Source organism: Macrotis lagotis, chromosome 1 (assembly GCF_037893015.1).
Source record: "Macrotis lagotis isolate mMagLag1 chromosome 1, bilby.v1.9.chrom.fasta, whole genome shotgun sequence".
Taxonomy (NCBI): Eukaryota; Metazoa; Chordata; class Mammalia; order Peramelemorphia; family Peramelidae; genus Macrotis; species Macrotis lagotis.
The window spans coordinates 731862121-731878495 of NC_133658.1; the positions used below are offsets into that span (position 1 = coordinate 731862121).

General features: G+C 35.3%; 1 protein-coding gene across 2 annotated transcripts in view; it reads left to right on the top strand.

The window, feature by feature from the left end:
- Window positions 1-16375, top strand: part of FLT3 (fms related receptor tyrosine kinase 3) — a 78191-nt gene that overhangs the window by 42166 nt on the left and 19650 nt on the right. Inside the window, exons 10-15 of one of the 2 annotated variants that reach the window (XM_074216147.1) lie at window positions 10410-10516; window positions 11188-11296; window positions 12786-12961; window positions 15359-15465; window positions 15562-15694; window positions 15786-15890. In XM_074216147.1, coding sequence (XP_074072248.1) covers window positions 10410-10516; window positions 11188-11296; window positions 12786-12961; window positions 15359-15465; window positions 15562-15694; window positions 15786-15890 — 737 coding nt within the window. The remainder of the gene's footprint in view (window positions 1-10409; window positions 10517-11187; window positions 11297-12785; window positions 12962-15358; window positions 15466-15561; window positions 15695-15785; window positions 15891-16375) is intronic. The other variant, XM_074216148.1, reaches the window with a different exon arrangement.

Below are 16375 nucleotides of genomic sequence, written 5' to 3' on the forward strand. Positions count from 1 at the left end.
CATGTTCTTCTCAAATTGTGGATACTAGATATGGACATTGTTTTACTAATGGTCTGCTTAATGCCACACTGCTTCAATACTGTGACCTTATCAGTGTGAGTAGTTCTCCCAACAATATGGACTATGACCATCTTCTTAATTTGAGACTATTTTTTGTCATTCCTATCTGTAAATGCTTCATAAACATCTATTTTTTCAAAAATCTATGAGCTAGGGGCGGCTAGGTGGCGCAGTGGATAAAGCACCCGCCCTGGAGTCAGGAGTACCTGGGTTCAAATCGGGTCTCAGACACTTAATAATTACCTACTGTGTGGCCTTGGGCAAGCCACTTAACCCCATTTGCCTTGCAAAAACCTAAAAAAAAAATCTATGAACTATAATCCACACCTTCCAAATTTGAGATATTTTTGTCATTCCTATCTTTAAGTGTCTCATAAATATCTCTTTTTCAAAATCTAATTGACATACCAAATTACTCCAATAGATCTTTCATGATTCCATGAGTAGAAGTGTCACCCTTAGTCTACCCATCCTTCACTCTCACTACATGAACATCCCACCTATTATACTTTTCTTATCATACATTTCTGGAGTCAAATAAAAACTTTTGATTTGATAGAGGAAAGTCCAACCTTGAAAACTTCCTTCCAACAAAATGTCTTCCATGTATATATTGAAACTATGCAGGAGTTCTTAAAAGATTTAAACCACAGATAACTTTACTTGATGCTCTCCTTGATCTTTCTGATCAGCTGAAGCATAACAGAAAGAAATATCAAAGGTGTATGCTGATATCAGGGAATAGATCTCTCATGGAGATGATGAGATCCTCCAAATGCTCTTATCTATGAATGATTTTATAAGGCTTACATCAAGTTCTAGTACTTTGCAAAGCCTCCTGGGTGAGATCCATAGCTATCCAAAGGAGTTTAGTGTCACAGTCTATAAAAGAAAAACAAATGGATGAAGATTACCTATTGTTCATATTATTATATGGAGTTAGATGGACACTGCTAGAACTCATTCATTAGAATCTATATCTTTAATAGTCTTTGCAAATGGTCAAAGAGTTGGGCTCATAAGCAGGAAAAGTGTATTAAACAAGGTTTTATTACCTTTAGAACATTGCATGTCTCTCTCTCTCTCTCTCTCTCTCTTTTTTTTTTAAGATTTTCCAAGGCAATAAAGTTAAGTGGCTTGCCCAAGGCCACATGGCTAGGTAATTGTTAAGTGTCTGAGGCCAGATTTGAATTCAGGTACTCCTGACTTCAAGGCCAGTACTCTATCTACTGTGCCACCTAGCCACCCCTGCATGTCTCTTTTAATGACTTCAGACATTCTCCTGCACAGAAGTCTATCTTTTTTTTTAGGTTTTTTTTTTGCAAGGCAAATGGGGTTAAGTGGCTTGCCCAAGGCCACACAGCTAGGTAATTATTAAGTGTCTGAGACCAGATTTGAACCCAGGTACTCCTGACTCCAAGGCTGGTGCTTTATCCACTACACCACCTAGCCACCCCTAGAAGTCTATCTTTTTGACACTAATATTCTATTGTTGCTATATGTTATGAAGCATTGTAGTTTCTGAAAAATGAAAAGTGAATACTACTTAGGGTGCAATGGAGAGTCACATGGTAAGTCTGAATGGGCTGCAACATGTAACATGGAACTACAAAGAGTTGGAGAAGAGTTTAATCAAGGAAATATTTGATAGAAAAAGAATATGGGCTGATCACAAGGTGAGAATGAGGGATGGAGAGTGAATGTGGTACACTGGTATCTTTTAAATGCTAGGGTAAATCAAAGGCTATGAGCACCTTGGGGACATCACTTGTGGGAAAGTCACATAGAATGGATAAGGATGTACAAATTGCAGCTTGGTAGCATTGCAGGACTATCATCCACCTTGATGAGATCAGAGCCATTTAAGCATTTTTTTATTTCACTTCTAGTCATGTCTGAAGTGTCAAGTAATGAATGTGCTTTATCTATGGCCACCATATGTTGCCCTATTTTTCTCCTTTGGGAAATTTTAATTCTTTTATTTATTTATTTTGTATTCTTTCTTTTCTGATTCTTATTGATTGTAGTATACCATCAACAGGAAAATATGGGTATAAAAAAGTTGACTTTTCATTTCAGGGAACTGCTGGAGATAGTATGGTTTCCCAACTTGGTCTATAAATTCTCTTTCTTTTATTCACTTCTGGACACAGATCATTATCCAACTGAACTTTCTGCCCAGAAACATACATAGAGCACTAGGCGGCATAGTAGAAAGATAAGCTTGAAGTTGGGAAGACCCAAGTTCAGATTCTGCTGCAGGCACTTATTAGTTGTGGACTCTGGGCTAGTGCCTTAACTTTTCTTTACTTCATTTTCCTCATTTTAAAAATAAGATAATGATAGTACCTACCTTGATGGATTGTTGGGAAGATTAAGTGAAATGATACATATAATATACTTTATCAAACTTATAGCATCAAAAGTCTCATTATAATTATGTGTCCCGATTGCCTCAGTAGTGTTCCCACTCATCTTCATATTATAATCTAGTCAATGAACATTCTTCATCTCCTTGCTTTTTTTCTATATGGATTGCCAGGCCAAACTCTTGAGTGGTTGAGGTTCTCACTAAAAATACTTTATATTGCTCAGGAGCTTGATGCTCATTGCACAGAGGATCCTCTGGAGGATCTTACCAATGGTAAAGAATCTGTCTTCCATTTGAGCTGAACATCCTCCATGATAGTGACAAACATCTTTGTTGAACTTGTTTTCTTGTTTTGTATATCACAACACTGATAATCTGAGAACCATGGATTTAAGTTTTTTTCTTGTTGCATTTGTTAAGGAATCTTATATGATCTTAACTATGGATAAGATTTATCTTGAGGATCATAGTTTTGCACTGTCATAGACTGCAACAGAAAAGAAACTTAAGAGGGAAAATTCCCATTCAGCAATATTTAAAAGAGGGATCATTTATGCCCTCCATTGTAATTTTCTCACTCCACTTATTTATGTCACAGTTGGTAAAAAAATTCCTAAAATAACTTCTCAGCACCTAATGATTGCTAGACATAAACATGAATTGATAAATGATGAAACCCAGAGGTTTGAGATAACCCAGACCTTTTCTGATGTGGGAGAAAAGAACAAATAGACATAAAAGCCCACTTTTTGACCATTAAGAACTAAATAGTGGTACCTTTTCATGGTGCATGACATGTTTGGCTAACCAATTTTCAGTTGTAGCTCTGCAAATCTCCCTTCTCGGAAATGAAGTAAAGAATGTTTCCATCTATTGAGCAAAATATAGCATAAAGTCAGGGGAATGTATCACCCTCACCCTACAAGTTCTGTTTAACCTAGAAGAAAAACTTGAACAGCTCAAGTCAGACCTGAGCCAACTACATTCAATAGACCTCTCTGAATTAGGAGACTGATAGAGATAAAATCATTCCCTGGCTTCCTGATCATATGTCTCTTGGTTCTATGTAAAACTGCCTACAAACTTGTCAGCTCTTAGTTCTCCTATTTCAGAAGCTCTCAGCTTCCCCAATGCTCTCTCTATTATTCTCTTAATTTTGATGGGACTTTGATAATTCCTTGCTCTTTGAATAAGTCATTCATTGTTTATGCTAAAATTACCTTGTGAGCTACCAAAAAAAACCCTCCTAAACTCTCCCAGCAATTCTTTGAGTCACCAAAGGGAAAGTGAAAATGACCTGTGTTTTGATCATAGAAAGGAGAAAACCCTTTCATAGCTGGAACAAGAATACATTTTCTTAGTCACAAAGATATTCTTTCACCTTCAACTCAAATTTCCTGATCTCATGCCTACTGCCAGATGGCCAGTTTTAGGAAAGACCCCAGGGGAAAATTGAGGCTTTGAAAATACCACTAAACTAATTGGTTAGTCCCCTTGAAAATCCCAGGAAAGGTTCAAGAAGCCAAGAATCATCTTGTGTTAGGCAGTCATGATAAAAGCTAGAGGGATAGTTTGGGTGATGAGAGGGAACTTGTTTGATTTCACTGTGTACAAAGGTTTATTAGCCTTTTTTTTCATATCAGGGAAAAGAGGGGGGGGGAAGTCTCCTTGATGCAGAATTACATGTCTGGTGTCATCGTACATACCATTAAAGCTGGAGTGGTGGTTTTTATATGGTGTAAGCACTACCCAGTCAGAGCTCTTTTGCAAAGAAAGGGGTGGAGCAAGAAATAGCAGCATGAATGAGAATCATGGTAAATTTGGCCCATTCCTAGGGGCCCAAGAAATGTAGATCAAATGCCTGAAAGGAGGCTCCAAACAAGGAATTTGATTTAATTTGATTTCTCCTTAATATCCTTTTTTTTGTTTTCATTCATTTCAATTCAACTAATATTTAAAGAACTACCTACTATGTATAGAGCACTATGCTGTATCACAGAGGAAATGCAGACTTTAGCTAACTCATGATGCCTTGTGCCTAAAAGGAACTTAAAATACTTATTTGATTAGATTTATATGTCTCTATATATATTTCATAAATTTTATAAATCCCTTTTGTCACAATCTTCTGCTGAGTTATATGGAGTATATTATTTCTGTTTTACACATGAGGAAATTGATATTCAAACATTTAAATGACTTGACCAGGGTCCCTCAGTTAGTAAGTGGCAGATTCAGGATTTGAATCTGACTCTGATCTCTTGACTCTGAATCTTGTCTTCTTTCCAGTATACCAGAGGAACTCTACGGCTTTGCTACCAAGGAGCTTAGAAACTTCCTACATGGATAATTTTAAGGCAATCTAACAAAAAAAAATACAAGAAAGATATTATTCAAATAAAGCTGAATGTGGAAACATTATCATAGATCCCTTTCTAGAACATCTAAGGAAGGAGTGGGGAAACTTTTTTTCCTGCCAGGGACCATTTGGATGTTTATAACATCATTTTCAAGCTATATTTGGTCAAACATTTGATTAATTTATCCCTTAAAAGCTATTAGATTTATTGAATTTTGAGTCCTGATAATGGTTGTCTTCCCAATGCCAGACCAATATGGCTTGAGAATCTGAGGTTCCCTGCTTCTGATCTAAGGGGATCAAACAAAGTTCTATATTAGTGTCTGTAAATCCTCTAATTCTTCTTCACAGATCTTAGAGGAGAATTGACCAATGACTTTACCAAACAACCAGCTTTCACTTTTGAGGACATATGTAGAGCTGAAGAGATGCTTGGAGGTTAAAAAAGGCTCCAAAACATGTCTATGCTTGAGGCAGGGATACTCTGCCTTAAGAAAAACAAATATGTAAAAATGTTAACTAATGTAACAGAAAATTCAATCCAACTGTTCCAAAAGAATTTTTTATGTAAAAGGAGGACATTTTTAGGTAGGATTGGATATACTGTTTAATCATTATTTTCTTATTTACTGCGTATATCTGGTCTAATTGAGCACATTTCTAACGAAACTTAACTTTAGTCATTACTTTCTTTTTTTTTTTTTTTTTTTAGTTTTTGCAAGGCAAATGGGGTTAAGTGGCTTCCCCAAGGCCACACAGCTAGGTAATTATTGAGTGTCTGAGGCCAGATTTGAACTCAGGCACTCCTGACTCCAGGGCTGGTGCTTTATCCACTGCGCCACCTAGCCACCCCTAGTCATTACTTCTGATCTTGGCTTTCTTTAGTCTACTTTAAAGGAAAGCTATTTTTCTAATATACTTCTTTAGTTGTCATTCATCCAATGAAACTCTAATACCAAAAAAGTCAAAAGTCCTTATTTTCCTACTTGTAATTTTTCAGAGAAAAAATATTAATTTGTCTTTTTATCATTACCTCTGAACTTTCATCTAATTGTATTTTAGTCTTAACTCCACAAATAACAAGTAGTGTGGCCTTGAGTAAGTTTCTTAACTTCTTTCTTTTATAGAGATTTCCTCAGCTGCAAAATGGAAATAATAATACCTTTATTAACTATGTTATCTGCTTGTTGTGAAGAAATCTCTTTGTAAATCTTAACAAATTCTACAAATGTAATCCATCTTTATTACATAATTAAAATCCATTTATATTATTATCTATCCATTTCTTATTTGTTCCTTTTTGTGAAAGTGAACTATTTAATTGTGTCCCATAATTTTCTCAAGCTACATGTTTCTTGGAGTTCTAGTTTCCCAACGGAAAGATCTTTGGATAGAAGGTCTTGTCCCAACCTGGGCTAACAGGTATGTGGCAGCATGACCTTCTAAGGGTCTGTGTAAAACTTCAGAGTGGTCTTTCCCCAAACAAGACAAGCTTAACTTGATAATTCTATTTATCAGCTTTCCTACCCAACTGATTAATATTTAGTCTACAAGACATTTGTATAAGGTTACAAATTAATCACCTTAATGATTTCCAGTTAGCTTTAAATTTGGCATAATGACCACATCTATGTTTAAATAATTCTATCCTTAATCTGCATAGTAGAAGACAGTCTAGTGGATGGGTGATAAATTTGTTGCTGCTTCATATCAAATTGGGAAGGCTACTAATGCCATACACATATGTAGATAACCATACAGATACAGATGTAGATTTTTTCCCCCCTCAACTTTGTGATTTTACTGATATAGAATACTACAGTGAGAAAATTCCCTTTAACAGCAACTATTCTTCAACTTACAGTTTTAAAAGAGTTGACTAAAGAGGCACTTGGGTGGCATGGTAGATAGAGCACCGACCCTGAAGTCTTATAATAATAATAATAATAATAATAATAATAATAATAATAATAGTAATGTTCATTCTTCATTTTCTAAGAAGATCATGACATCAGGGAGGTGATGCCATGACAAGCACATGTATTTGATTTAAGCCTCAAACCCTAACTATGTAATCCTGAGCAAGTTACTTAATTCCAATTGCCTCAAAAAAAAAAAAGAGTTGAAGGAGACACTGAGATATTAGATGTGAACTTGTAGTTAGTTAGTCTCAGAGTTGTAGTCTGTGTCCATTAGACCATGTAGATGATGCAATGGATAGAGCACTGGCCCTGAAGTTAGGAGGATTTGAGTTCAAATTCAACCTCAGACACTTATTAGCAGTGTGATCTTGGGAAAGTTACTTACATTGCCTTACATTCAGGGTCATCTCTAGTTGTCTTGATCTATGTCTGGCCATTTGATCTAGATGGCTCTGGAGGAAAAAGTTCTACATCACTTGATGATGTAGCACAGTACCCTCTTACTCAAATCCAATTCACATGAATGTCATGTCATCTCTTGGATGTCATCTCTCCTTTTTGGAGAAAGAAGGATAAACATCATGCCTCTTCTCATAAATATTATAGTAATAGAAATATTTTTTGTATTGCCAATTTCTTTGAGATTAGAAAATATTTTAGATTTATTCTTTTTTACAACTTGTTTTATTTTCTTTATTGTTGTTCAGTCATTTTCAGTTTTATCCAACTCTTCTTGATATCCCTTGAGGTTCTCTTGGTAGTATACTGGACTGGTTTGCCATTTCCTTCTCTAACTTATTTTCCTTAGGAGGAAACTGAGGCAAACAGAGTTGTCATTTGCCCAGGGTCACATAATGTCTGATGCCAGATTTAGACTCAAGAAGAGGAATCTTCCTGATTCTAGGACTAGCACTCTATCCACTGTACCATTTAGCTGCCTCATTTTTTTTTTCTTAATAAGCATTTTTTACCCTTATAGCAATGGTGTGGAGTTATTCATCCAAGTACTACCAGCATTTGTGGCAGATGTAGATTCTGGGGATATTTATCCCAGTTTATACTTACACTGATGAGTCAGGTTTACCAGAGTAAATCTGGCTGCCTCTAGATTCTAGGAGCACCAATGAGGGGTGGTGGGATTTTTCTTTATTATTATTATTATTATGGCTTCCCATAGTTATTATTCAGCTAGACAATTTTAGAAAGGGACATTTATTAAGGATATAGTAAGAACAAAGGTATAGTAAGAACTCCACCCACCAAAATCTATGATACTTTGTGTTACAGGTATATATGGGATCCTGAGAATGGTGGGCTTAGGTTTAGAGAACATATGTGTCAAAGGAGTAACTCACAGCGTCTGGATGTTAGAAATCTTTTTCTTCCCTTGATGGGGTATCTACTCATGAACTTCTCCTTTACTGATAAGCTTTTGATGGAGTTATGAATTTTCATTTTGTCATTACCAGTTGCCAGTGCAGCCATCAATTGACTGGAGAAAGGGAAGGTGCTGCTCTAATGCCAAGGGGAAGTCCTCTAGACCTTTGAAGTTCACAAGGTCCTCCTTTACTAAAATGAGGGAAGTGGGAGACAAAGATCAAGATTGGGGTTCTTCTCCCCTCTTCCCAACCATTTTTTTTTCTCAGAGGTTTATCTGGAACTCTTTCTCTCCTCTCCACTTGTTTAAATTTCTCAAATTCTGAACTAGATTTCAGCCTCTCTGAACAGGCTACATAGGGTATTAACCAGTTTCCTTAGCTTCTTATGCAATAGCATCCTAGTGATCAAGAGTTTTTTCTTGCTTAGCCTGAAATGTATTTTTGAATGATTTATTGTGATGTGATCTTGCCTGGTTTAAACATATACTGTATACTTTAAAAAAAATGAACTGGGTTTACTTGAATGGCTTAACCCCCATCCTTATACTCTTATGATATTACAACCTTCTCCATTGCAGATAGCCCAAAATTGTCCCTGATTGTTGCACTTATGGAATAAGCAAGTCCATCAAGGTTCTTCATTCCATTCTAAAAATTCTGAGTTCCTGTGAGAGCTGGAAGGAGGTATTTTACCTCAGAAAGTGTCTGTCACTACCCTTGTAACTATGAGGGAAAATGGCAAGCAGTGAAGTTTCCCATTGAAGACCCTTCCCATTGAAATTAAGATTGACAAGTTTTTCCTTAAAGCATATTGAAACAGTATTGGAGATTTAATTGGTTTAGAAAATTAAACCTTGGACTCTTTTTTTATTAATTTATTTTTTATATTATTATAATAGTCTTGTTGTAAAAGTAAACATAATCCCCCTTCTCCCCACAAAGATAGAGCAACCTCAAGAAAAATAAAGTTGAGAGAAAAACAGTGTGCTTCAGTCTGTATTCAGATACCATCAACTCTGTCTTTGGCTTGTATCATCTTCTTTATCATAAGTATGTCAGAGAAGTTGCTTCAGTATTTCTTTCCCACAGTTGCTATTGCTAGCTATATTTCCTTTCATCCTATTCCTCCCCACCCCCATTTATTCTATTCTCTCTTCTTTTCATTCTGTTCCTCCTCAAAAAATTATGTTGAATCTGACCACCCTCTATCATCCCTCTCTTCTATCACTTATACCCTCCCTCATCTCCCTTTTCTCTTATCCTTTTTTTCCTAGGGTAAGATAGATTTCTATACCCTCTCTGAGCTACTTCTCATGAGAATGAAGGCTCACTCATTCCCCCCTCACCCTCCCCCCTTCCACTCCAATTCAAAAGATCTTTCTTGCCTATTTTATATGAAATATCTCAGCCCATTCTACCTTTCCTTCCAGTTCATTCCTTTCTTGCCCATTAACTCCATCTTTATAATATAATATACCATCATATTCAATTCCCTCCTGTGCCTTGTCTATATAAGCTCCTTTAACTGCCCCAATAAATAAGAAGGTTCATGTGAGTTATCAGTATCATATTCCCATTAAGAAATACAAACAGTTCAAATCATTAAGTCCCTCATAATTTGCCCTTTCCACCCAACCTTCTGTGCTCCACCTAAGTCCTATACTGGAAGAGCAAACTTTCTGTTCAGTTTTGGTCATTTCAACAGGAAAGTTTGAAAATACCTGATTTCACTGAATATCCACCTTTTACCCTGAAAGAGTATGTTCAGGTTTGCTGGGAAATTGATTCTCAGTTGTAATTCAAGCTCTTTTGCCTTCCAGAATATCATATTCCAAGCCCTACACATCCTTAAATGTAGATGTTGCTAAATTCTGTGTATCCCTGACTGTATCTTCATAATATTTGAATTATTTCTTTCTGGCTTCTTGTAATATTTTTCTCCTTGGCTTGGGAGTTCTAGAATTTGACTATAATATTCTTGTGAGTTTTTATTTTGGGATTTCTTTCAGAAGGAGATAGGTAGATTCCCTCAATTTTTATTTTACCCTCTGCTTTTAGGAAATCAGAGCTCCTATTCACATTCTTCCTTAAGCTACTTGATTTTTTTCAAATATACAGCTTTTATAGGCTATGACTAAGTAAAATTTCTTTTGTTAATTTCTAGAATGGCATTGAATGTCTCATTTCATTCTAAAATTGATTCTGTAGCTCAAGATTGACCTGAATTAGACAGCCTATAAATTATGATCAGCAATAATCTCTCCTTCAGCATTTCATATAATTATTTAGCTAACTCTGTCTGCAATTATTTTTTTCAGTAGCACATCAAAGTTTTGTGACCATAAATACCAACCAGGAGAATATACCTTCCATGCAGAAAATGGTGATGCTCAATTCACAAAAACATTTACACTCTATGTCAAAAGTAAGTTGAAAATGCATAAAATTTAAACACATGAAATTATTTAACAGTTTCATTCGAGAACTGTAATTAGAAAAGCAAAAATAATGGTAAAAAGATAATACTGAAAACTATTTCACAATTTTACTTTAAAATATGTTAATGGATTGTCTTAAGTTTCTCCCCTATCTTGTCATATAAATACTTGAAAAACTTCATTTCATGTGTTTTCTGAATATGACAACTCATTACAGTAGGCCTAATATTAGAATATTGCTGTTGATTAAAGGTGAAACTATTTTGCCACTTCAGTCTTCATGTTGCTATTTATTTCCATTTCTTTGGCTTTTGAAAAGAAAAGAACATTCTGGCATGTACCTTTTAAAGCTCGTATAGCCCCCTGAAACTGAGCTAAGGCTCAGAGAAAATGAAACAGAGATTTGAACACCATTTCCCTGCAGAGCAAGGCAATGTAAAGGAGAAGGTTTGGTATGACTCAGGGATGGGAGAGGGAGCCAGAGGAGGTCCCAGCTTTTCCATAAGTGATAGGAGAAGATTCAAGGTCATCTTTTCCAGGGAAGGCAGTTGTGCTTCCCAAGGACCACCTATATCCTTAAGCCAGTCTTTTAGTCCCAACCTAGATATACAATATTTTCTGGAAACTTTTTTTTTTTAATGTTCATTGTCTTTTACAGAGAAACCTGAAGTAAAAATGGACTCTTTAACAAATCAGGCTTCTTGTTCCTCCTATGGCTACCCTTCATTATCTTGGACCTGGAAGAAGTGTCTAGACAAGTCTCTCAAGTAAATAAAGATATTTTCTTCTTTTATGATGGCAGAGCTGTTTGCAACTGCAATCCACATTACACACGTAAACAATAATCCCATGATCAAAAGCATTTATTAAGCACTTTCCATACATATATATATATATATATATATATGTATAAAAATAAAACGGACAGTTTATATTAGGAATCTAAAGACAAGTCAAACAGGCCTAACTCTCAAAGGACTCATATTATATTGTTATCTTTGAAAGCAGTCAGCATAGGGATGTCCATAGCTTGGGCAATGGCTGAATAAGTTATGGCATATGATTGTGATGGAATACTGCTCCACTATAAGAAAGGATGAGTTTATTTATTTAGAGTGGGAAGACTTACATGAAATAACAAAGAGTGAAATGAGCAGAACCAAGAGATATTATATACAGTAGTAGCAAGATTGTTTGAAGAATAATTCTGAATGGCTGAATTATTCTAAGTATTATAAATACTCAAGTCAGCTACATAGCTATAAAGGAAGTTGCTGTCCACTTCCAAAGAAAGAACTGATAAATAGAAGGATGCATAGTATGATTTTGCATATATATATATATATACATGTATGTATATCTATATACTATCTCTCTCTCTCTCTCTCTCTCTCTCTCTCTCTATATATATATATATATATATATATATACACACATGTACATAAACACACATTTCAAATGGTGACCTTCTCTAATGCAGGATGGGGAAGGAGGGAGACAGTTTGGTATTTAAAATGTAATAAAATATAACAAAAATTAATTTTAAAAAAGTAGACCATGTAGTATAACTGAAAAAACTACACCAAGGGTAAGGTCCCTTAGACTCATGACTTCTACCACTTTTTACTGTGTGATCATGGGAGAGTCATTTAATTTTTATGGGTCTCAACTTCAGTGGAAGTTTCTATGAAAAAAAAATTAAAGCTCACACAGACAGAATCAGAGCTACTACTTAAAATCTTCCTTAAGTTACTCTCTATTTAAAATATAAAGCTTTTAAAGAATTGATACACTTAAGGAAGAATCAATTTATATTGTAGAAGCATAATCTATATTGCAGAAGCTATGACCTTTTAGTATTTATTTCCCAAAGTTTTATTGATGTCTTTTGTTTGCACCACAGAATTTTCCCTATGGCATCCTTCCCCCCAATCATCAACAGAACTTACCCTTTTAAAGAACAAAAGTAACTAAGCAAAACTGACTAATACAGTATCTGATGGAATAGGTAATATTTCACACCTGTAGTCACCCATCTTTTTTACTAAGAGAAGTCTGTTTCATCATCTATCTTCTAGGATGATGATTGGTTATTGCACTGAATAACAATACAGATGTCATGGCTTATTTTATATATATATCTGAATTCCAAGTAGTCCCCTCTCTACAGAGATTCTGAACTGAAATTTAATGATATATATTGCACCTGACACCCATGCCTGTGGTCTAATTTCCTCTGGGGACATTTCTTTTCAGTTGCACAGAAATCACAGAAGGGATTTGGAATAAGGAAGCTAACAGGAAAGTGTTTGGACAGTGGACATCGAACAGCACCCTAAATCTAAGTGAGCAGTTCAAAGGACTCCTAGTTGAATGTTGTGCCAACAATTCACTGGGCTCCTCCTGTGACTCAAAGCTTTTCAACTCCCCAGGTACTGTGTCATTCCCATTATAATGCAGAAGCTACAGGAACTCCTTAGAGCTCAGCTTGTCTCCCCATATTGGTTCAGAGTTAAAGGGGCCTTACAAAGGGAAATGGGTTCAATGTATGAGGAGGTTTTGTGAGTCAAACATGAATTCCCAGTGACATCAAGTGCTTTGGTCTAAAATACTATATAAGCAGAGGGAATCTCCTCACCTGAGAATTCTCTTTTTGCAAGCTTTTGAGTTCTGTGTTTTTCTTCTTCCCTTCCTTTTCTCCCACTTCCTTGTTTAACATAATTATATATTAGTCATGTTGTGAAAAAATAACAAGGGGGAAAAATGAGAAAAAAACATAACAACAAATTTTAAAAAGTAAAAATAGTATGCTTTGGTTTTCATTCAGTCTCCATAGTTTTTTCCTCTAGATATGGATGGCATTTTCCATCACAAGTTTTTTAGAATGGTCCTTGACTGCTGTGAGGAACTTGGTCTATTTTGGTGAGAATTTTCTATGAATCAATAAAATCCCAAGTTTAGTCCCTATGTCTTAATTTAATTTAAATCTAGTGTGTCATTCTGCCATCTAATATACTAGCCACCCCTTTCATCTTTCGGTTACCTGAAAACATGATATAAGTATGCCATTTCTGTCTTCAGGGATCAAACCAATACCTAGGAAATGACATAATTCCTATAAAATAACAAATTGAAAGATGACATTTTCCAGATCCAAACTCATTATTTTGGCAGCCCTCCTGTAGTTTTCATTCCCATTAGCATTTCTTGCTTGCCTGCTGCTTCCTGATGTGTTTTAAATGTCCCCTCTCCTCTACTTAACCTCAGCAAACTTGGAGCTTTTCAACTTGCAATAACATTTAGGATAGTTGATTGCGCGAAGCATAACTTCTGCAATTCCCTTTGTATATTTCAGATATCCATAGTAAAAACATCTTACTAAAACTTCCTTGAGTTGATAGTCTGCATTCTTAAATATATGATTTTATATAAAGAATATATATATAAAATATGTATACATATGCATATATGTATATATACATGTACACAACCATATAATCATAGTTCTATTTCCAAATGTGAGATATGGCATCAATGAGAAAACAATGAGAAAACTTTCCTTCAGATCACAGAATTGTATGGTTAGAAGGGATTTTGAAAATCATTTAACCCAACCCCCTCCCTTATGCTGGAATGTTCTCTATAGAGTTCCTGAGAGGAGTCACCCAGTCTATTTGAACATTTTCATCCTTTGGGTGAGTCCCTTTTTCATTGTAGTCAGCTTTGATCATGAGAAAGTATTTCCTTATATTGCATTGAAATCTGACACACTAAATCTTTCACTCACCAATCCCAGTTTTACCCTCTGAAATTAAAATTAAGTTGAATTTCTCTCCCACAGGATAGCACCTCAAATAAGAACAGTGCTTGATTTGTTATTCTGAATATAATCTATGTAGAGTGCTTGTGACTGTTTGCAAGAGAATGCCTCACAGTCATATGCAATCAGTAAGGAAAGGAATAAGCATTTTTAGATAATACTTACTCAGGCACTGTTGTTCTAAGTGCTTTATAAATATTATCTTATTTGATCCTCACAATAGTCTTGTTAGGTGTTGTTATTATCCCCATTTTACAGTTGAAGAAACTGAGACAAAAAGAAGTTAAGTGATTTGCCCAGGGTCAAGGACTGAGGACTGATTTGAACTCTGATTTTTTTTTTAATTCTAAAACCAACACTCCATTTATAACATTACCTATCTGCCATTAATATTTGTTAAGTTTTGTTGCTTTGAAATATTTATTTATGAAGGTGAGGGATTGACAATCATAGTTATTAAAATAGTAGATGACATTTTAATGAGAGCTGCTATAATAATAATAAATAGAAGTATTGATTCATAGATTCCTGCAATATAGACTCTTACAGATGGAAAATCACTAATCCTTAAAGTATAAATTCTCTTTAGTATTTTATCCCTGACTTTATCCCACCTGTGCTTGAATTCCTCCAATGATGAGGAACGCACTATCTCATAAAAGATCTGATTCCATATTCAGCACCCTCAATTATTGGAAAGTTGTTTCTTATATTGAGCTGAAATGTACCTTCCTATAACTTACTCCTAATTCTACCTGCTAAACCAAGCATATCTAATCCTTTCAAAGGACAACCCTCCAGTATTTGAGAAGAGAAATCTTTTGAACTATAGTTCTCAATCATCCTATTTGTTTGCTTGTTTTTGACCCAAATGCAAAATAATGCATTTGTTCCCATTAGATTTCCTCTTGAAAGATAGCATGAAAATTTAATAATTGTGCTTTCATTCAAGTCACTGATTAAAATGAACTAAAAAAAATCATTGTTTAGTAATCTTATTTTGTTTCAGGATCTGGTTCTAGCATCCAGGACAAGGTTTCCTTCTATATCACCATTGGATTCTGTCTTCCCTTCATTGCTGTTTTACTCACACTCATTTTTCACAAGTACAGAAAGGTAAAAACCAAAAAGATAAAAACCAAAAAGCATTTGTTCCCTGTTTATACAACATTCAGCATCATTCTCAATGGACTGCATTTTCCTTTTATGAAGCAATATAGGTATGAAAGTCAACTGCAAATGGTACAAGTGACCGGCTCATCAGATAATGAATACTTCTATGTTGATTTCAGAGAATTTGAATATGACCTTAAATGGGAATTTCCAAGAGAAAACTTAGAATTTGGTAAGACATGTAAGCAATAAATAAATAGCACAATGGAATCACCCTCCTGAACTAAAACTAAAACAGATATATACCCATGTTTGTCCTGCAGGACAGGTCCTAGGCTCAGGGGCCTTTGGAAAAGTGATGAATGCTACAGCTTATGGAATCAGTGAAACTGGAGTCTCAATCCAAGTTGCTGTCAAAATGCTGAAAGGTACAGTAAAGCCAAGTGGCCTCACCAAAGAAATTTCCTTTTTGATTAAGTCCTTAAATTATTTAATGTGCTTGGATCATGTTAAAGAGAAATGATGGGTCCTAGGTGTCACAATCCAGCCTCAGACACCTATTAACTGTGTGACCTTAGGACAAGTCACAACTCTTGTTTGCCTTAAATTTCTCATCTGTCAAATGAGCTGGAGAAGGAAATGGCAAACCATTCCAGTATCTTTGCTAAGAAAAACTCAAATGGGGTTACAAAGATTTCATTATGATTGATTCATCTTAATAAAAACCACAATAAGGTTTAAAGCAGAAATGCTGGCCAGACATTCTCCAATAGCACCCAAGAGCCTAGGCTGGAGAATTCTCAAAGAGGAGAATAGATAGAGAGATCCCTCTTTCTTGGGAGGACAAAGTTTTTTACACTCTTCTCCAAAAGGAGGTTGGAATTCAGCAAACTTTTTTTAACTGGTACTTAGC